Source organism: Leptopilina heterotoma, unplaced genomic scaffold (genome assembly GCF_015476425.1).
Source record: "Leptopilina heterotoma isolate Lh14 unplaced genomic scaffold, ASM1547642v1 Lhet_550, whole genome shotgun sequence".
In the NCBI taxonomy this organism is placed as follows: Eukaryota; Metazoa; Arthropoda; class Insecta; order Hymenoptera; family Figitidae; genus Leptopilina; species Leptopilina heterotoma.
In genome coordinates this window covers 97,304-117,953 of record NW_025111120.1, presented here as the reverse complement: position 1 = coordinate 117,953, position 20,650 = coordinate 97,304, and the positions used below count along the sequence as shown (strand labels likewise).

The following is a 20,650-nucleotide window of genomic DNA, read 5'->3' as shown; positions in this document are numbered from 1 at the left end:
TCATTGGTGCAAAAAATTTATTAATTTTAATTATTTATTAATAAAACTGTAGATAGTGCACATTTTTTATCCGAAAATTATGGAGAATACATGAAAAGTGCACTATGTGGTAGATTGTACTTTTAAAATTGCTTTGTCGATTCACTTTCCTGTTTAAAGCGTCACTCTCTACAATATTTTCTAACACAATCCTTTATTTCTGTTATATTTTTATTATTATTTAATATTTTAATTTTGAAAATACCGAACAAAAAATCACGAACAATAGAGGGGCTGATAGTAAAAATGGTTTAAAATAATAACGGGAGCAAAAGTGGAATAAGTGTCTTAGAAGAAAGAACAGATTAAAATGATTGTGTAATTTCTTGATAAATTAATTATATTAATGCTTAAAAAATATTGTCAATAATAAAAAAACTTATTTTATTTGAATTATTATTTTGTAATTATTATAATTAATTTATCAAGAAATTACACAATCATTTTAATCTGTTCTTTCTTCTAAGACACTTATTCCACTTTTGCTCCCGTTATTATTTTAAACCATTTTTACTATCAGCCCCTCAATACATAAATTTTATTTACCATTATAACTTTATTTGATTTGATTATTTTGTTCTGCATTAAATTTTTATTAAATTAAATATTAACTTTACAAAAAAAATAATTAAAATTGTTTTTTAATTTGCATTAAATATATGTGTTAATACAAAAGTAAAAGCTTTATTTGTAAATTATTTTTATTTTATTTTCATAATAAAACTTCTAGATAGTGCTCTCTCCGGCAGAAAGTTAACCAAAGTTCGAGAAAAATATGTACGAAAAACGTCACTATGTACATAGTTTTCTACTTTTGTGACTTTTGAGATCAGTTTACTGATTAACCTATGTATATAGTGCTCGTGAATCAGGATTTCAGGGGTCAAGTGGGTTAAAAATCCTGAAAATTTTGTAGATAGGACGTCTCCTTTATTATAAATTTTATTTGTTAAATGGCCTAACAGCCAATACAAAGAGGTTGTCGCTTTCTTAAAATCTATTAAAATTATCAATTTTTTGCATTACATGCTTAATGAACACATAAATATTCATCAGGGTATCCACATTCGAGGAATCCAACGCATTCATGAAAACATTTAGTATAACAGATTCGTCGACGGAATAACAAAAGTGTTTTTGTCTAAGCTCATAATGAAGGTTATATTTAATGAAAGTATGGTAATATAAATCAGTAGTTTCCAATCCACACCCTTCACACAGACCTTTTGCATTCAATTTGTATAATTTTTTGTTAATTACTAGTCTTGGGTAAAAAATGTTCAAAAGTCGAATTTGACAAACTAATTTAATATATTTTAAAGGTATCTTTTGTCCAAAATATTTCTTGGTTTCTATATTTAATTCTAAGTATGGGAGCAGTAATAACGATCCTGAAGCATGCACTCTATCCATATCTTCAATCAATAAATAATTTTCATATTTTTTTATCCAGATATATTTCTTAGCCTGAAGAGTTCTTAAGCTGATATTATTCCATTCACCCATCTCACCAATACATTCAAAAAATGAGCTATTTGCTTGCACTAATTAAATTTGTTTTGGGCGTTTTTATTAGTAGACAAAGTTTTTATACGTTCAAAACACATTTTTGGAAATCTATGATCGCCCATCAACAATATTTTTTCTATTAAATTTAACAGTAATCTGAATACAGTGGAAGATAATTTTGCTAAGCCCAGTTCGTATCTTAACGAATATCCTAGTGTATTCTTCGGCAAGCTCAAAACTTTTTTGTAAAAAGATGTCTGTATTTTTTCTATTTCATCCAGATACCTGAGTTCATAAATTGTTATTCCATACGATAAAAGATTTACAACAAGGCTATTAAATATTTTATTTATTGGTTCCCAGGCATCTGGATTCAACCTGCTTATCAGTGAGAGTGATGCGCCAACAGCTATCTTAGCCTTAGAAACAGCGGAGTCGGTGGCAGAAGCGAATGTCGCGGAGTTTAAAAATAATACTCCCAAGTACTCATACTTTGAAAGAATTTCCACCCTTTGGTCCTTTCCGTACATAAAAGGTTCAAATTTATGATTGTGACCGTGACCTCCCTTTCTAAAAACAATTATTTGAGTTTTTTTTATATTGACTTCTAATTTATTAGCTGCGCAATATTTTTCTAGAGTTCTCAAATTTTTTTCATTTCTACAGGGGTATTAGCAAGGATCACAATGTCGTCTGCGTAAGCCAATAGTAAAATTTCTATGCAAGGGTTCAGAGCGACGCCTTTGATCCCTTTTTCCCTTAAAAAAATCCTCAAGGTCGGCTATGAAAGACGCGAAAAGTAGGGGGCTCATTACCTCCCCCTGCAAAACTCCTTTCGTGACCATTATTTGTTTCGAAATACCCGAAGAGTTCCTTACCGCGACATTCGCTTTCTCATATAAACTTATCAATAGATTAATCATTTTGCTCCCCACTCCTAACTTATAGAGCTTAGCCCACAATAAACCCTGACTAACTGAAGGAAAGGCACTACGGAAATCGACAAATGGAGCGAATAATTTCCCCCCTTCACGGCTTAGGCGGGCTTGTATAATATAATTAAGAACAAAAATATTATCTATACAACTCCTCTTTTTCCTAAAACCCGCCTGCCATTCAGGGAAGAGGTTCTTGCTTTCCAGCCACGTCCCCAATCTCTCAGTCAAAATTTGCATAAAAATTTTACAAATACAATTCATTAATGCGATAGGACGATAATTTGCCGGGTCAGATTTAACTCCTTTTTTATATAACATTCTCAGTGATGATTGCGACAATGAGACTGGGATTTTTTCTCTATCCATTATTACATTAAATAAAATTGTGAGGTAATTAATCCCCTCTTCAGGTAAATATTTAAAAAATTCGTAAGAAATGAGACTGTGGTTTATACCTAAATTTATTAATAATCTTCCAAAAGGTGGAGAAGTCTCTTGCATGACATAGTTGTTCAATGAATAGGTTTTTGTACCCGGCTTTTTTATTTTTTTGTAGATTTATATATTCTTTTTTTTAGTAATGTACTCCGACACCAAATCCGCTGAGACAAAGTTATTTTTTTACATTTCATTAACAGATCTTTAACGCATTTTTTTGATCTTACACAATAGCTATCAAACCAGGGTTTCGAAGAATGTTTCTTAAAATTCAATGTAACCTTCATTTCTAGATTTTTCGCATTGTCAGAATTTTTTTTAACTAAATTATTCGACATTATATCCGGATCTACAATATTCTCATAATTTCCTAAAGACGTACTCATCGCATGTTTATAATCCAAATCTGTCTCTTTTTTCCACTTAAAAAATGAACTATTTTTATTTAAATCAATTACACAACCCCACAAAAAAAGTGTCGTGCGCGGCAGACCAGACTAGTTATTTCCTATGTATTTTGACGCGCTGAACACGAATCCGAAGTCCGTTTTGCTCCATCACGTCAGGATTTTTTTCTAACCTCAAAAAATCTGTCGGATTTTGAGAGGTAGGCTATTTTTTCTTAAATTAATGGATTTACTTCAAACTTGGTATCTAGGGGTTTTTTGGGTCGCTGATTACGAATTTGAAGTTAGATTTTCAAAATTTAAAATGTTGGCTCCAATATGGGGGACGAAATTTTTAACTATTGATGGATTTACTTCGAAGTTGGTATCTAGGGGTTTTTTAAGTCACTGATTACGAATTTATAGTCAGACTTTCACATTTTGAACCCCCTGCACGGAAAAAATGTCCGTGCACCGCTTGTCTCACTTCCAGTGCAGTTGATGCAGAGGTTGTCCGATGGAAGTGCGTTTGCTGTCTCTAAAAAGGGCCGTATATGATCCCTTTTCAAAGTGTAAGATTTGTACTGTAATTAAGGACCATTGGTGCACATATAGAGATAAACAGTGCACAGAAATTTTTTCCGTGTGGCTGCTCCGAAAGATTTTTTGGTAGAGTGTTGTGTAGCGGGAACTGTAATTTTTTGTTTTGTAATGAACTACTCTCAAGAACTGACAGTTGGGTCTCATTGCATCATAGAGATCAATTCGGCAAATGCACAAAACTAATCCTGCTGCTTCGATAAATGTAGTAGGCGATGAAAACTGCCCCGAAAGGGGATGTGTAAAATGATTCGCTTCCTGTTTATCGAAGTAACGAAGCCAGCGTAGGCGCGCTGCCCTGCAGGGGGACGTTACGGTGTGAGGATGATGCCGTAGTGTGTCCGACGACGAGTTGACTTTGTCCTCGGCAAAGTCGGAAAGCTCTCATACTTAGGCCTGGGGAGGTATGAGGGTTATCACCCCTAGGACGGCGGACTCACCTGCGATCGGGCCAGGATCCCTAACGTGCATGTTTTCACATAAATCATGGCTTCTCAAAATCAAAACAATAATAAAACTCCAAAGGCTTCAAAACTTAATTTTGCAGTAACAACGTCGGAACACTTATGCGACAGCAATGCAGATGCATTTTGTGACATATGTGGACAATTCGATGTCCCCAAAAATCGTAAATCAATAAATGAAAATATCAAACAGATCTATAAAGATTATTTTGATCTTGAGATAACCAATCAGGATAAAAATTTTGTTCCACACAAAATTTGCAGTTCCTGTTACACAATGTTAACTCGTTGGAATCATAAAAAAGAGGATAAACTAAAGTTTATAAAGCCAACTTTGTGGGAAAAACCATTAAATCAAAAAGATTGTTATTTTTGCAACACCAATGTGCAAGGATATAATAACAAAAATAAAAAGAACATATTGTATGCTAATGTCCCCACTGTACAAAAACCAGAAATTTCATGCAATCCACCTTCTTCTCCCAAAACCTTGGAAATTGACACTTCAACTGAAGATGTTCTAGATTTTGAAAATAAAGACATGAGAACCGATGATGAGGACGACTATTACCTTCCGTATGATGAACAGGAGATAAAGATTCGACAAACGTTTAACCAAGAAGAACTTAGCAATCTCATTAGAGATTTAAAATTGCCGAAGGATTGTGCAGAACACCTAGCATCAGTGTTGAAGAAGAAAAACTTGTTATCAAAAGGCACAACAGCTAGCTTTTATCGAGACAATAGCGCATTCAACGGAAATGAAAGAAAACTATGAATATATGAAACTAGTTTTGGATAAAATTAGATACCGAGAACACAACTGGCAAATTTGTGGAGATTTTAAGATTTTAAGCATACTACTTGGACAACAATCAGGTTTTACAAAAACACCATGTTTCCTGTGTTTGTGGGACAGTAGAGATCGAGCAAATCACTACATTAAAAAACAATGGCCAAAAAGAAATTCTTTCGAACCAGGTTCAAAAAATATAATAGAAAATCTCCTAATCGACCCTTCAAAGGTGATAATTCCATCCTTACACACGAAACTAGGAGGAATCCTATGAAACAATTTGTCAAAGCCTTAGTTAAAGAAGGAAACTGTTTTAAATACCTGGAACAAAAGTTTCCAGAAAAATCTGATGCGAAACTAAAAGAAAGGGTTTTTGACGGACCACAAATTCGCAAATTTTTAAAAGATGAGCAATTTATCACCAAGATGAATAAAAAGGAGAAAGCCGCATGGCTTAGTTTCAAAGCAGTTGTCGAAAATTTTCTGGGTAATCACAAGAGTGAAAATTGGGAGCAAATAGTTAGTGATATGATTAAAAATTTTGGTAAGTTAGGATGCTTAATGAGCATAAAGATGCATTACTTAGACTCGCATCGGGATCGATTCCCTGAAAATTTTGGAGATTACAGTGAAGAACAAGGAGAACGATTCCATCAAGATTTTAAAGAATTTGAACGTCGTTATCAAGGAAGATGGGATGTAAATATGATGTCCGACTACTGTTGGATGCTGAAAAAGGATATTGTACCTGGAGGCACCAATTTTAAACGAAAACCATTACACAGATCCTTTGAGGACAAAAGAGTGCGCTACCATAAAAGGACGTGAATACCTTACTTATGTATATAAGAATTTCCATTTCGAGTTTTGAAAATCTAACTTCAAATTCGTAATCAGCGACCCAAAAAACCCCTAGATACCAAGTTTGAAGCAAATCTATCAATTTTTAAAAAATTCGTCCGCCATATTGGATCCGCCATTTTGAAAATCTAACTTCAAATTTGTCATCAGCGACCCAAAAAACCCCTAGTTACCAAGTTTGAAGTAAATCCATTAACTTTTAAAAAATTCGTGCGCCATATTGGAGCCGCCATATTGAATATCTAACTTCAAATTTGTCATCAGCGACCCAAAAAACCCCTAGTTACCAAGTTTGAAGTAAATCCATTAATTTAAGAAAAAATAGCCTACCTCTCAAAATAAGACAGATTTTTTGAGGTTAGAAAAAAATCCTGACGTGATGGAGCAAAACGGACTTCGGATTCGTGTTCAGCGCGTCAAAATACATAGGAAATGACTAGTCTGGTCTGCCGCGCAAGACACTTTTTTTTTGTGGGGCTGTGTTATTTGTGAATTTTTTTTTCAGTTTAATTTTTACGGAAAAGTGATCGGAGCCTGTGGGAAAAACAATTACCTCAAAATCAATTACCGTTTGTAAACTCACTAAATTACACCAGACTAAATCAATCGTTGATTTGCCTATATTATTTACAAATGTGAAGTTAGCGGGTGAATCATTCATTGTTCTCCCATTTAAAACTACATATCCATTACTTTCCATGACCGAGGTGAGTTTTTTGCCTCTAGTGTCTAGTTTACAATCAAGATTTGTTCTTTCGCTATTAATTGTTAAATTTTCGGGAATTATTTCACTTGTTACTTGATTTAAATTTGCAATTCTCGCATTAAAATCCCCACCTATATAAAAAGGCAAATCCGGAAATCTGGTTATCAAATTCACGATTATTTCATCAAGTTTAATTAACACAGAATCAGTGTCACCAGTCGGTGACAGATAAACAGAAAAATATGTACGAAAAACGTCACTATGTACATAGTCCTCTACTTTTGTGACTTTTGAGATCAGTTTACTGACTAACCTATGTACATAGTGCTCGTGAATCAGGATTTCAGGGGTCAAGTGGGTTGAAAATCCTAAAAATTTTGTAGATAGGTGGTAGATAGAAGGAGACCTCCTCCTGCAGATAGTGACACTTTAAAAAATATTTCTCGAAAATCTCTGTAGATAGTATAATTAACCGCTAATTATCTTCTAATCTAATTAAAATTTTCAATTACGAATACGACTATTATATTCGTCTTTTCATTACGAATCCAACGATATAAAGAACTCATTTTTCATAAAATATGTAGATAGTGCCTTTTTTAAACTGGACGGCAGTATAATAATATCATCGAGATAACAGAAGACCTTCGGTTTAAGGTCAGGCGTAATAATTTTGTCCATTAACCGTTGGAACGTTGCGGGAGCATTACAAAGTCCAAACGGCATTCGCTTATATTGGAACATTCCGAAACCAGGAACCACAAAAGCCGTTTTTTCCTTGGACTCTTCACTCAACGGGATTTGATTATACGCCCACTTTAAATCGACTTTAGAAATGTATTTCGCGGCTCTGAGCATATCTAAGATTTCAGCCATTAACGGAACCGGATATAGGTCATTTTTTGTCACTGCATTAACTTTTCCGAAGTCCAGAAAATATATAACCTATATGTACCGTTAGCTTTTTTGATCATAACAATTCACAGTTGGCTTCAAGTAAATTAAGGTTTTGCAAAAATGGTGACGAAATGGGCTAGTGTCAAATTAATTTGGATTAAATTTAAGTGCAATTTATTTTTAAAAATTATACAAGTTTTTGTTTATTTTACATAACTAGCTCTTCGTCGACCGCTTCGCGGTCGACTTCTTTGCTTTCTTCTTTTTTTCTATGGCAAATGTTCCTTTTATTTAATTTTAAATTGTTTATTGTGACTCATTTAAAATTACCTAAATTTTTATTTAATTTTTCTAAAGTTAAGTTAATTAAAATAAAAATTGACACTTCATATGTAATGATATTGAAAAGAGCGACTGTAGCTCCATCTTCTAACTATGTGTGAGTTTTTATGGTACTATATTTCATTTGGATTTGTGCCCTTCTATATTTCATTTTCATTGCTATAACTGCGAGAGTACAATCGATTATTTCGATTGAAATTCGAGATTTCTCACTCATGCCTTTTTTCTAAAGGATTAGTTTAACCCTTTAAAGCCCGAATTATTTCCACCGATTCGATTTCAACCACACTTGGTATATAATGGTTTTTGGGGTCGCTGATTACGAATCTGAAGTCAAAATTGCAAAATTCAAAATGGCGGATCCAATATGGCGGACGAAAAAATAAAAAATAATGGGATTTATATTAAACTTGTCACTCGGGGGTTTTTGGGGTCGCTGATTACGAATATGAAGTCAAAATTGCAAAATTTAAAATGGCGGATCCAATATGGCGGACAAAAAAATAAAAAATAATGGGATTTATATGAAACTTGTCACTCGGGGGTTTTTTGGGTCGCTGATTGCGAATATGAAGTCAAAATTGCAAAATTCAAAATGGCGGATCCAAAATGGCGGACAAGAATTAAAAATTAAATAGGATTTACTTGAATATTGTTACCAGCTGACTATCATTTATTCTTTTTCATTCAAGTCATGCGCTCCAGGGTTGTCAATTGTTTTTATTGATTGGCCAGCTGATTATCATTTGTTCTTTTTCGTTCGAGTCAAGCGTTCCAGGTTTCCTTTCACAAATGGATTAAATTTCTTACATTTATTAAACATAATTCGCCCTATTAAATCCACCATTATGATTCTTAACATTTTAACCTCAGAAACCCCAAAAACCCAAAGCATCAAATTTAATGTAAATCCCATTAATTTGTTATTTTTTTGTTTTTCATATTGTATCCGCCATTTTGAATTTTGCAATTTTGACTTCATATTCGTAATCAGCGACCCCAAAAACCCCCGAGTGACAAGTTTCATATATCTCTTATTATTTTTTATTTTTTTTGTCCTCCATATTGGATCCGCCATTTTGAATTTTGCAATTTTAACTTCATATTCGTAATCAGCGACCCCGAAAACCCCGAGTGACAAGTTTCATATAAATCCCATTAATTTTTATTTTTTCGTCCGCCATATTGGATCCGCCATTTTGAATTTTGCAATTTTAACTTCATATTCGTAATCAGCGACCCCAAAAACCCCCGAGTGACAAGTTTCATATAAATCCCATTAATTTTTATTTTTTCGTCCGCCATATTGGATCCGCCATTTTGAATTTTGCAATTTTAACTTCATATTCGTAATCAGCGACCCCAAAAACCCCCAAGTGACAAGTTTCATATAAATCCCATTAATTTTTATTTTTTCGTCCGCCATATTGGATCCGCCATTTTGAATTTTGCAATTTTAACTTCATATTCGTAATCAGCGACCCCAAAAACCCCCGAGTAACAAGTTTTAAACGAATCTGATTAATTTTTTAAAATTTTTTCGTCCGTCATAGGAGAAAATGTATCTTGACACTTTTTTTATTTATTATTATTTTAATTATTTATTATTATTTTTTTACTTTTGTTTTTTTTAATTATCTGCTGGAAGAGTTTTACTAGAGCTAAGAATTTAAAATTTTTAGTAATATGTATTAGTTTCAAAGTTATGATGACTTTAATGCATTTGTGGTACAGCGTATGTACCACTGGGCGTTAAAGGGTTAATAAGAAAATTGAATTATTTAGTTACAATAAAGTGTTATAAAAATTTGATGTCAGATTTGTAATCAGCGACCCTAAAAACTCATGAGTAGGTAACAAATTTCAACAAAATTCAATAACTTTTTAAATTTTTGTCCACCATATTAAATCCGCCATTTTGAATTTCTGAAATTTGATGTCAGATTCGTAATCAGCGACCCCAAAAACTCCCAAGTAATAAATTTCAACAAAATCCAATTACTTTTTAAATTTTAGTTCACCATATTGGATCTGCCATTTTATATTTTTGAAATTTATGTCAGATTCGTAAACAGCGACCCCAAAGTCTCCTGAGTAGGGAGTTTGAAACATATTTTGTCAAATTAAAAAAAATTCGTCCGCCATATTGGATTCTTCATTTAGAATTTTTAAAATTTGATGTCAGCGGACGCGATATTTGTAGGTTTTATGTATTGTCTTACTTGCTATCTTCAAAGAAATTCATTTACCCGAAAAAAGTACCTAAAAATTTATAACTTTTTGCTGAAAAAATGTTTACGACGAGGGGCAAACAACTAAAGAATTGGGTGCACACCTACACGGAAAGAAATAGTTTCTAAAAAACTATGAAAAACTTCGTTTTGTAACCCAGGATATCGCGACCATTTCAGCATTAATTCAAACTTTTCTTTTTCAATAAGTAATAAACTATTTAGGAAATAATCCAAAGTATTTTAACACTTTCTGTTGAGTTACCCTGTGACATTCTCATAAAGTCTCATCTGAAGAATTACGGAACAGTTTCTGAAAAATCCTGAGCTGGGTCAAATTTTCTCAAAAAAATCAAAGTTGGTCATGGGTCTTTCAATTTTTGTGAAACTTGGTATAAAGGTAGTGTTTTATGACAAAAGATTTTAGGAAAAAAATATTTTTAAAAATTTTCAAAATTGTGGAATTTGCCGGGCATTAAACATTAAAGCACATTTTTTTTTAAAACGAATAACTTTTATCCATTTAGTTAGATTTTGTTTATATTTTAGGTAATAATAGTTGATTACACAGGACCATAAAATTTTTTTCGGGAAAATATACATTGATCGCACCATGTGTTCTATACGTATTTTGACACGCTGAATCCAAATCTGGGTCTACTTTTGCCCTAACACGTCACAGTTTTAAGATAAATTAAAATTTCTCCAAAAAATAGATCAAAAATAAAAAAAAAATTTTCAAATTTCTATAGGGATACAAGTTATTTTCATAATTTTCTTCATATTTGTCAGAAATTTTATGTTTATTTGTAAAAATTAACCCTTCATTGTTCTTTAAATATGTATTTAATGTTACAAATAGTGCAATTAATAAGTAAAATATATTCAATATATTAATGACTTACTTCAGAGATTTTGAATACTACGAGATCTGATATTACTTTCAGTTCTATTTGAAGTTAAACATTTTGTTCATAAATACAAAAATCTCAAGTATATTTAATTACATATAGTAACTTTATATAAATTGAAGTAACCATCTACTTAACGATTTTTTCCATTAATTTATTTAGTAATTTCTAGATTTTATACACATTTACACGGAGAGAAATCTGCTGCTAATATTACTCGAAAGAGCACATTACTTAAATTGCTTAACGTTTCTCTTATATTTTTAGCATGGATTCATATACTTAATGTAAAAATACTTTCAATGCAATAGGCATAAGAGACAGTAGCTAATTTTGCACGAAATCTTTATTATAAATACAAAGAGAACGTGCTATAAAAGTATTAGTTTCTTCTTATAAGAATCGCTCGAACTCCGACTGATTTTCAGGCGGACTTTATACAACACAATCTTACCTGTGTATACGCACATATAACTCACACACACATATATTTCTCTCTCTCTATATTTGATATTTCTCTGTCCTGTAAAACATTATATATTATATGTAGTATTTAATACTTGTTGCTGTTATAAAAAGATAATATTTATTTAATAGTAAGTATATTATTTAAAAATTATTGCATTTTTATTCGTGTTTGAATATATAAGCAACATGTGAAAATTGTTAGGTTATGTTATTGCAAACGTCACCGCTTTGTACGCGTTCCGTTCCTCGAAACCATCCAGAGAAATATATGTGTGTGTGAGTTATATGTGCGTACACGCAAGTAAGATTGTGTTGTATAAAGTCCGCCTGAAAATCAATCGGAGTTCGAGCGATTCTTATAAGAAGAATCTAATACTTTTATAGCACGTTCTCTTTATATTTATTATAAAGATTTCGTGCAAAATTAGCAGCTGATTTATGTTTTTATTCCATCGAACTCTCCATTACATTAAATAGATGATTTCGTATATAAATTATTATAACCTCAAGCTAAAATTCTATTCAGCAGTGACTAATAAAATTTGTAAAGATTCTGCAAGCAATAATAGCAACAGATTTCTTTCCGTGTACAGGTGTCAATTCTCATAACAAACATGAAATTTTCAACAGATGTAAAGAAAATTATCAGAAAAATTTGTCTTTTTCTCTCTTTATAAACGTTCGCAAATAATGGTAAAAATGTCTAGTTTTTGGAGAAATTTTAATTTATCTCGGAACTGTGACGTGTTGGGGCAAAAGTAGTATTTTTGATTTGGAAAAAAACCAAAATGTTGTCATTTTTTATACATCAACAGCTATCGACACACTTATGATTTTTTCGATATTTTGATTTTTTGCAAAATGATGCGTGATTGAACAAAAAAGTGACAATTTTAAAGAAAAAAATGCACAAAATTGTTGATAAAAATAAAGGTAAGCAATATAAAAAAATCCTACGTGTGTCGATAGCTGTTGATGTATAGAAAATTACAACATTTTCGTTTTTTCCAGATAAAAAAATTAAGGACGTCAGTTGTCTGGTCATGGAATCCTGAAACGAGATGCTTTCCAATAAAATGCTGCACAGTCACCATTTTTTAATAAAATTTAAAAAATATATTTATTTTGCACTCATGCAATACTCATGAAATGGTCAATCAAAAATCTGTAAATCAAAAATCTTTTATTACGTACTTTACAGATTTTTGACTGACCATTTTATTCAGACAATCATAAATTTTCAAAAATATGGTAAAAACGTTCTCCTATTTTCAAAAACAAACTTTTTGATATAATATAATTTTTTTCTTTGTATCTGTCGATAAATCTATCATAAAAAATATCTTAAATGTCAGGCGCAAATTTCATGTTGACTTGTGTAATTAATAGCAAGAAAATTTTTTTATTCAAATATGACAAAAATTTAATTGTGATAATCATGTCTCTTTTCTCTTCCACAAACAATATTAAAATGTAGTATAATAAAACTTTCAGAGATTGAAAACACTTACTACTCCATTAAGAGGCATCCAACAAAACACTTCTTCGCCAGTGGTTCTTAATGGTGCTATGAGATACAGTTTCCTAAATACTGATGGTCTTGAGGATGATATTATCAATGATGCAAACACCAAAGAACAATTAGAAATAATGATTTCATCTTCTGAAAACATGGATGAAGGTCCACCACCTGAGCAAGTATAGGATTCAATGATCATCGTTTGGGGTGAAATTCGCTTTCATATGTATCTGTGTTGAAACAAATAGATTTAATGTTTCTTCAAAGATAATAGTTATATTTTTTTCACACATCTTAATATTTTATATTGCTAGTTCATGTTTATATTTGAAGAAATAAAGCCCAACAAAAAATATGAATTATAGGGCTACAAAGACACCAGAGGAGGCCTGTGTTTCTATCTAGTTATATGCAATTGTAACATTTTTGCATGGTTATATTTCAAAACGAAAATAGACGATGTAGAACCATCTCATAAAAAAGACATTTTTTAATAGCGTTAGTAAAAATTTATAACGTGTAATATACTTATACCTTGAAAAGTTGTTAAACTTAAACTCAATTGAGATGTGTGGTTAATAAGAACAATAATCGTTGCTACAAATAGCTGTATTATTCTTACATGTACATTATACAAACGCTACGAAATGCTTTTTAAAATTATTTCAATTAGATAAATACGATATTTGTTTTAAAGTTTGTAATAAGTTTAAGTGTTTGAATGTTATACTTAAAAACAATAAAAACGGCATTTGTGTAAAAGAACCGAAATTAAATTTTATGCATAATATATGTATATTGAAGGCTGTAATACTTTTTTAGCTAATAAAACAATAATAGGAGTCGATGTTTTCCATAAGTTTAATTTTAGCAGTGACAGCTTTAAATATAACTTTTAAAAAGTTTGGGCTTTTTCTAAATAATCCTTAGTGAAATGTTAGATGATTTTGCCCTGTAAGAAGAGGTTGATTGAAAGAAATTAAAATATTTACAAATATCCCTCAATTCTGGATATTTCAATGCCAAGCTAATGTCATTTTTGAAGTTCCATGCTTTATTCCATTAGAGATAATAATTCAACTGCACACATTTATATTATGTTTAATTTCGTTCGCATTTTCATCCTGACAGGATGATTAAAGTTGAAAACAATTTTATCATGTTTAATACCATAAAATTTGTAATCATTTGAATTCCATTTTGACATAAATATTGCTAACACTTAAATACATTTTCATAAAAAGGAAATAAAAGACATTAAAATTAGTGCATATGGTCAAATCTACAGAACTGGTCGATTTTCACTTGTGAAAATTTAAATTTTCAAATTGTAAGCACAGCTTTTATTTACAGTTCATTTTCTTCAAAATGTATTCCAAAACAATTGAGGGCTCCAATCAAAGAACCGACGCTTCGCTCGGCTGATCCGCCTGAATCCGGTCAGGCTATCAAAAAATGCCAAAAATGAAGACAAAATTTTTATTTTTTAAAAACACCATCTTGTTGGGAATATAAATGCACAACTTTTTTCTCACTGACTTTTTTTTGTGGGACCAATATTGAAGATAGGAAAATACAAAAACCAAAAAATTTATTCCATTAATTTAGTTTTAAAACATAAATCGACATGTCTTGGACAAATCTCAATAGAATTAATTCAGATTTGGAATACTTACGTATTTGGGTCTAAGGAAGATGACAAAATTGTAAAAAAGTTAAAAACAATTTATTGTTTAATTATTTGATCTCGGCTATGTTACCCTCAGTCGGTATTACAGATTATATAAGCAGCCAGTAGGACAGTTATGCTTAGTGGCCAAAAGGCTAAATTGCCATTTTGCTAAACCACGCACAGCAAAACTGTTTTACTGACTGAGTGTTTCGAACCTAACCTCTTACTGTGTAAAATTTTAATTTAGCGAAATGGCAATTTAGTCTTTTGGCCACCAAGCTTATCTATCGCGAATTCAAATCCGGTTGATCAGATAGGAAACTGTTTTACCGGCCGAGTTAGTTCGAAGTTAAACCAATAAATGGCGCCACACAGTGGGGCCAAATGTACTTTTTGTGTCAAAATCAGTCTAGAGGGTGACATATCTAAATCGATATGTTGCTATAAAATAAAGTTTTTAACATTAAAAAATTTTTTAAGTACATTAGAAATCATGTTTTAGTATTCCTGAAGTAAAATTTTTTATATAATTACACTTTTATTAAATAAACAATACGCTTATTAATTAAATTTGGGAAAAAGAACATGATTGAAAAAATTCAATTTGTAGTATATTTCTTCGAGTTTTTTACCCGAAATTTAATAAGTAATTAACATTTAAACATTTAGTATTAATTTAATAAATTTTTAAAATGTTTAAGCAATTTTTTATTGTTAATTGTAAATTTTTTTCAACATTAACCAAGAAAATTTTTTTTCACATTTCTCAACATTTTACGCATAAAATAATTAAATTCAAAAATAAAAGTTATTGTGTAAGTATTTAACAATTGTTTAAACAAATTAATTATGTTTTTTGTTAAATTTTATTTTAAAAAAATTAAAATTTCGATTTTTTTTTATTCCTAAAAATTTTTCTATTTAAATGAACTAAACTCAAAAGTGTGGCTTGCAAATGATAATTTTTATAATTATTTAAACAAATTATTAATATTTTTAACTTGTAATAGAATCAAGATACTAATTTACATTTTATCTTGATTTCTAAAACATTTATATTAAGAAATTGTAAGAATATGTACACTAACGTCGGGAATTATCGTACGGTACGGCTGCACGCGCACGGCCCAAAAACATACCAATCTTTAAATCACGATTCTTTTGTAAATACAAATGTCAGGAAATTAACAAATATACCATTCGAAAGATTATTAAATTCTACGATTAATGGTACATAACTGAAAAGTTTAATAATTTATACAAAGATTGCAGCAATTGACAAATTTGACAACAAAATTTTAAAAATACAATTTTTTGGAAATTTTTTCAACCCCTGCACATTTTTTAAAAATTGCAGAAAAAATTTGAAACTTATATAGGTGTGATCATTCAAGTCTAATCCTTTAATTTAAGACCAAAAGAATTCAAAAATCTTAATCGGTTAACGGACGAGCATTTTCATCCAAAAACCGTTCAAAATCGACTAATTCAATGCATTTGTCAAAAAACATGCTCGGACGTTTATAATGATATCTCACGAACCGAATAAGATTTTTGAATTCTTTTTGTCTTAAATTAAAGATGAGACTTGAATGATCACACCTATATAAGTTTCAAATTTTTTCTGAAATTTTTAAAAATGTGCAGGGGTTGAAAAAATTTCCAAAAAAATTGTATTTTAAAAATTTTTTTGTGAAATTTGTCAATTGCTGCAATCTTTGTATAAATTATTAAAATGTTTAGTTATGTACCATTAATCGTATAATTTAATAGTCTTTCGAATGGTATATTTGTTAATTTTCTGACATTTGTATTTACAAAAAAATCGTGATTTAAAGATTGGTATGTTTTTGGGCCGTGCGTGTGCAGCCGTGCCGATAATTTCAGACGGTAGTGTAACTATGAAAATAACTTCCTTATATCTAATTTAAAAATTGTTTAAACAAATTATTTTTGTTATTTTAAAAAATTTGAGTGGCTCGAAATTTTTTTTATGTTTTTCAGTTTTTATATTTTTTTCTTAGTTAAAGCTCGTAATAAAAAAGAATTTAAAATTGCATTTTACATCCAATATTGATTTTTTCATACTTTGTTATAAACAAATAAATATAAATAAACAAAAATTAAAAAATCGGCCTGGAGGAATCGATAGAGAATTCAGTAACGAAGATTTTTTTAAAAAAATTGCTTAATTTGAATAAAAATTGTGACCTCTAGACTGATTTTGACACAAAAAGTACATTTGGCCCCACTGTGCGCCACCAGCGAATTCAAACCCTCTTGGCGGGATATTTAAATTTTTATAGTTTAAGGTGGGTTAAATGGGGGTGCTCTGTTCTACCGAGAGGGTTCAAGGTTAAACTAACAGATGGCGCCACTAATTTTTTAATTTTGTTATCACTCTGATTTTTTAAATGTCGCGGGTGTTGCTATCAGTCATTTTGTTTTACCGAGTTATTTCAAGGTTGCATCAATAGATGGCGCCACTAAAATTATATTATTAGTGAAAAATTACTATTTGTTTATTAAATATTATTTTTAAATATATGTTTATTAAATATGATGTAATGATTGTGATTTTAATTGCCAAAAGAATAGCTCGCCGGATGGAGTCCGGGTACTTAGTTTAGTTAATTTTAGCAAATTAGTCTTTAAATCTTTATCAAAACAGTATTTAAGTTTAGGACCGAATTATACTATGATTTAGAGTAAGGTGTAGTCATTAATAAGGCATTAATTAAACCTTCGTAAGAAAGTATATTTTAGTAACAAATAAAAGAATAACAAAATATCTTAAACAAAATAAATTTAGATTAACAAAATAGATCGTAGAAATACTAGTAATAAAATATCGTTCGCTAATTTATTATCCGAGAATAGTGACTCATATTAGTTTACCGTTTCACTATTGAACGTCTCACTTATTACGTATTTACCGAGTTCTACATACGTTACGTTATTATATTTTACTAACGAGCTACGCTTTACTAGATTTAATTATTCCCGAAGTTAGTCATGAATTTACTTCCCGATTTTCATATTGAACGATTACATAGGTTGTGCACTCTAGTGGGGACGATTTCACAAAATAAAGCTAGGGAGAAATCGTGTCGGTTAAGAGCCAGTACGCTCGCTGACCCTCTTATCCAATAGGAAAATATACCGAAATAATTAAATCCCTGTTCAAGCTTCATCTTCCCCCAAGATGTACCTTGGGTTGAAGAATCTACCTAGTGCATCAACTCTGTGGACGTCGAGTTGTACCTCTTCACCACAGGGTTGGTTCACAATGGCGAGAAAGAGCGAGAAAGGTGTGAGAATGGAGCAACGAAGTATCAAGGGGTATTACTACTGCACAGTTGTACCTGAGTCTCGAGTACAGCTCCCTCTAGGAAGTGGTGCACACTAGCAGCCCCAGTTGTACCTGAGATACCGCCTGCTCGCTCCAGGTAGAGAGAAAGAATTAGTGCAAGCTAGCAGCCCCAGTTGTACCTGAGATACCTCGTGCTTGCACCAGGTAGAAAGGAAAGAGAGAAAAGAAGGAGAGAGTTGTCGTCGATCTTCCTCGGAGCAAGCCCCGAGTCAGTTCGACGGCGAACTGAGGAAATTGTCCGTGCGAGCAAAGTATATAGAAGTCTGGTCGTTATCCAGGTAAGTTTCGCGGTGGGAAGCGTGACGTTGCCGCGACGCGCGGTATGTGCGCGGTGGCTACTCTCTTCGCGACTAGCAGGCTAAACGTGCTGTAGTATATATAGATATACTGTCTGTACGAAATATAATTTCTCACATTAGATTTTAAACGCTATCGTTACAATGAAAAACTAATTGTTTATAATTAATATTTATTTATTTATTCTAAAAATTTTAAGTATTTAATAAGTAATTAACTATATTAATCTTTATATTAATTCTGGCCGTCATAGTGTTAGAGAGAAAGCATGATAAAGAGAAAGAGAGGAAGGTATTATCTCTCCTTTTAGTTTGTGTAGGAAGGAAAGAGACAACCAGGTAAGATAGTAACGCCTATTTCTTTGGTTTACAGAAGAGCATAATGTATTCTTTATTTTCCGTGTCAGGTAGAGTGAGAGGAACATGAATTGGTAGGGGAAGAAAAAGTGGGGAATTTCACTTTCAAGCCAAAATACGAAAAGGGCGTCTTATTATCTTATTGACTAATTATTTTTCTTTTCTCACGTACAGATAGATAAAGGAGTGAAAGAGGGAGAACGAGGTATGAGTGAGGGGTATAAATTTTATCGTTGTTCCATAAACCAAATGGAAATTTTTTCATCAATTTTTGACCCCCTCCTCCTCCACCGGTTGTGGACAATCGTAGACATTTGGCAAACACATCCCCCTCTACACTTGTTCACGTAGACATTGTACATTTAAAAAAACATATTTCAAAGCAAGAAATTACAAAAATGATTAATGATTAAAATAATAAATAAACACTACAATTTAATGAAACACTTTATTTTTTTATAACTATTATATTGTTATATTAACACTATAGTCAGGGAAACCAAATTTTTGTCACTAAAGTCAGAGAAATGTCAATAAAAAATTTTTTTTCAGGGAAAGTAAGAAAATTGATACTTTTTCCGACTTATAAACAATTCTTTCAAATTAATTAAAACTAGCATTTAATTTTTTAAAATGCAATATTTTCAGTATTCATAACTACATTACATATTTCCAAAAATCCAAATACATACGAAAATAATATTTTTTTAGAATTATTTTTAACATTTTGGAGAAAACATTCATATTAAAATTTTTTAATTGAAATTCATTAAATAATTAGTTTATTTAAATTATACAAAAATTCTATAAAGAAATTCAATCCTATTTTCAAAAAATTGCATTAAAATATTTTTAAAAACTAGGGTAGTGTTGTTAGAGTTGGGCATAGTTTTGACTTTTCTTCATAACTTCCCCTGTAGAACGAATTTCGCGATTTCTCGTATATTGTTGGAAAGATCAACTCAAATGCAATGTTTTTGCTAAACATTGTAAAAAAATTTGACCAAAAGATTCAGACCCATGTGGAAGGGTTTCCACATGGAAATCATCTGGAAACATTCAAGAAATTAATTTTTTTTAACGGAAATCATCCGAAAATCTTCCGGAAACTTTCCGGAAATATTTTTTTTTACAGAAATCATTCGGAAATCATCCAGAAACTTTCCGGAAATCTTTGGGGACTTGATTTCTTTTTACGGAAATCATTCGGAAATCACTCGGAAATCATCTTACTAATGCTTCTATTACAATCTGTTACCAGCATCTCCTGAAACTGCAATAAAAATAGTCAAAAAGCAATCAAATTAACCAGATTTTCTTTATGTGTAAAACTCTGACAAGAATTATGATGCATATCTTCTTCTAAACGTTTTTTATTTAGAAAATATAGTTAATACCTATAATTTTAAATGCAATAGAAAAATAAATTTGAATTGTATTATTTACTACTTTTAAGTATTTAAGAAAGCTTTATTTTAGTCACTATTTTGACTTGCAGAGTAAATTCAAGTTTAAAAGAAAACTACTTTTAAGTCCACTTTTTGACTATCGGCTATTTTTAAGACTACATAGCGACTTCATTCAAGCCTGAGTACCGACTTTTTTTAAGACTCTTTTTACAAACTAATTTAAAGTCTAGGATGACTACTTTTTGTTACATCTTAAAATTAGCTCGTTTGTAGACTTTATTCAAGACTTTTTTTTCTGTGTGCATTATGTCCTAGATATGATCCTAAAATTAGTCCTCAAACAAGTCCTAAATCTGATCCAGAAGCAAGTCCTGAATTATGTCCTAGATATGATCCTAAAACTAGTTTTTGGATCAGATTGAGGACTTGATTTAAGAC

General features: G+C 31.1%; 1 protein-coding gene across 1 annotated transcript in view; it reads left to right on the top strand.

The window, feature by feature from the left end:
- LOC122508725 (sodium-dependent dopamine transporter-like) overlaps positions 1-13,867 on the top strand; it is a 346,409-nt gene extending 332,542 nt beyond the window's left edge. Inside the window, exon 8 of the mRNA XM_043622242.1 lies at positions 13,081-13,867. Within this exon, the coding sequence (XP_043478177.1) occupies positions 13,081-13,290 (210 nt within the window). The 3' untranslated portion in view covers positions 13,291-13,867. The remainder of the gene's footprint in view (positions 1-13,080) is intronic.
- Positions 13,868-20,650: the final 6,783 nt, after the last annotated feature.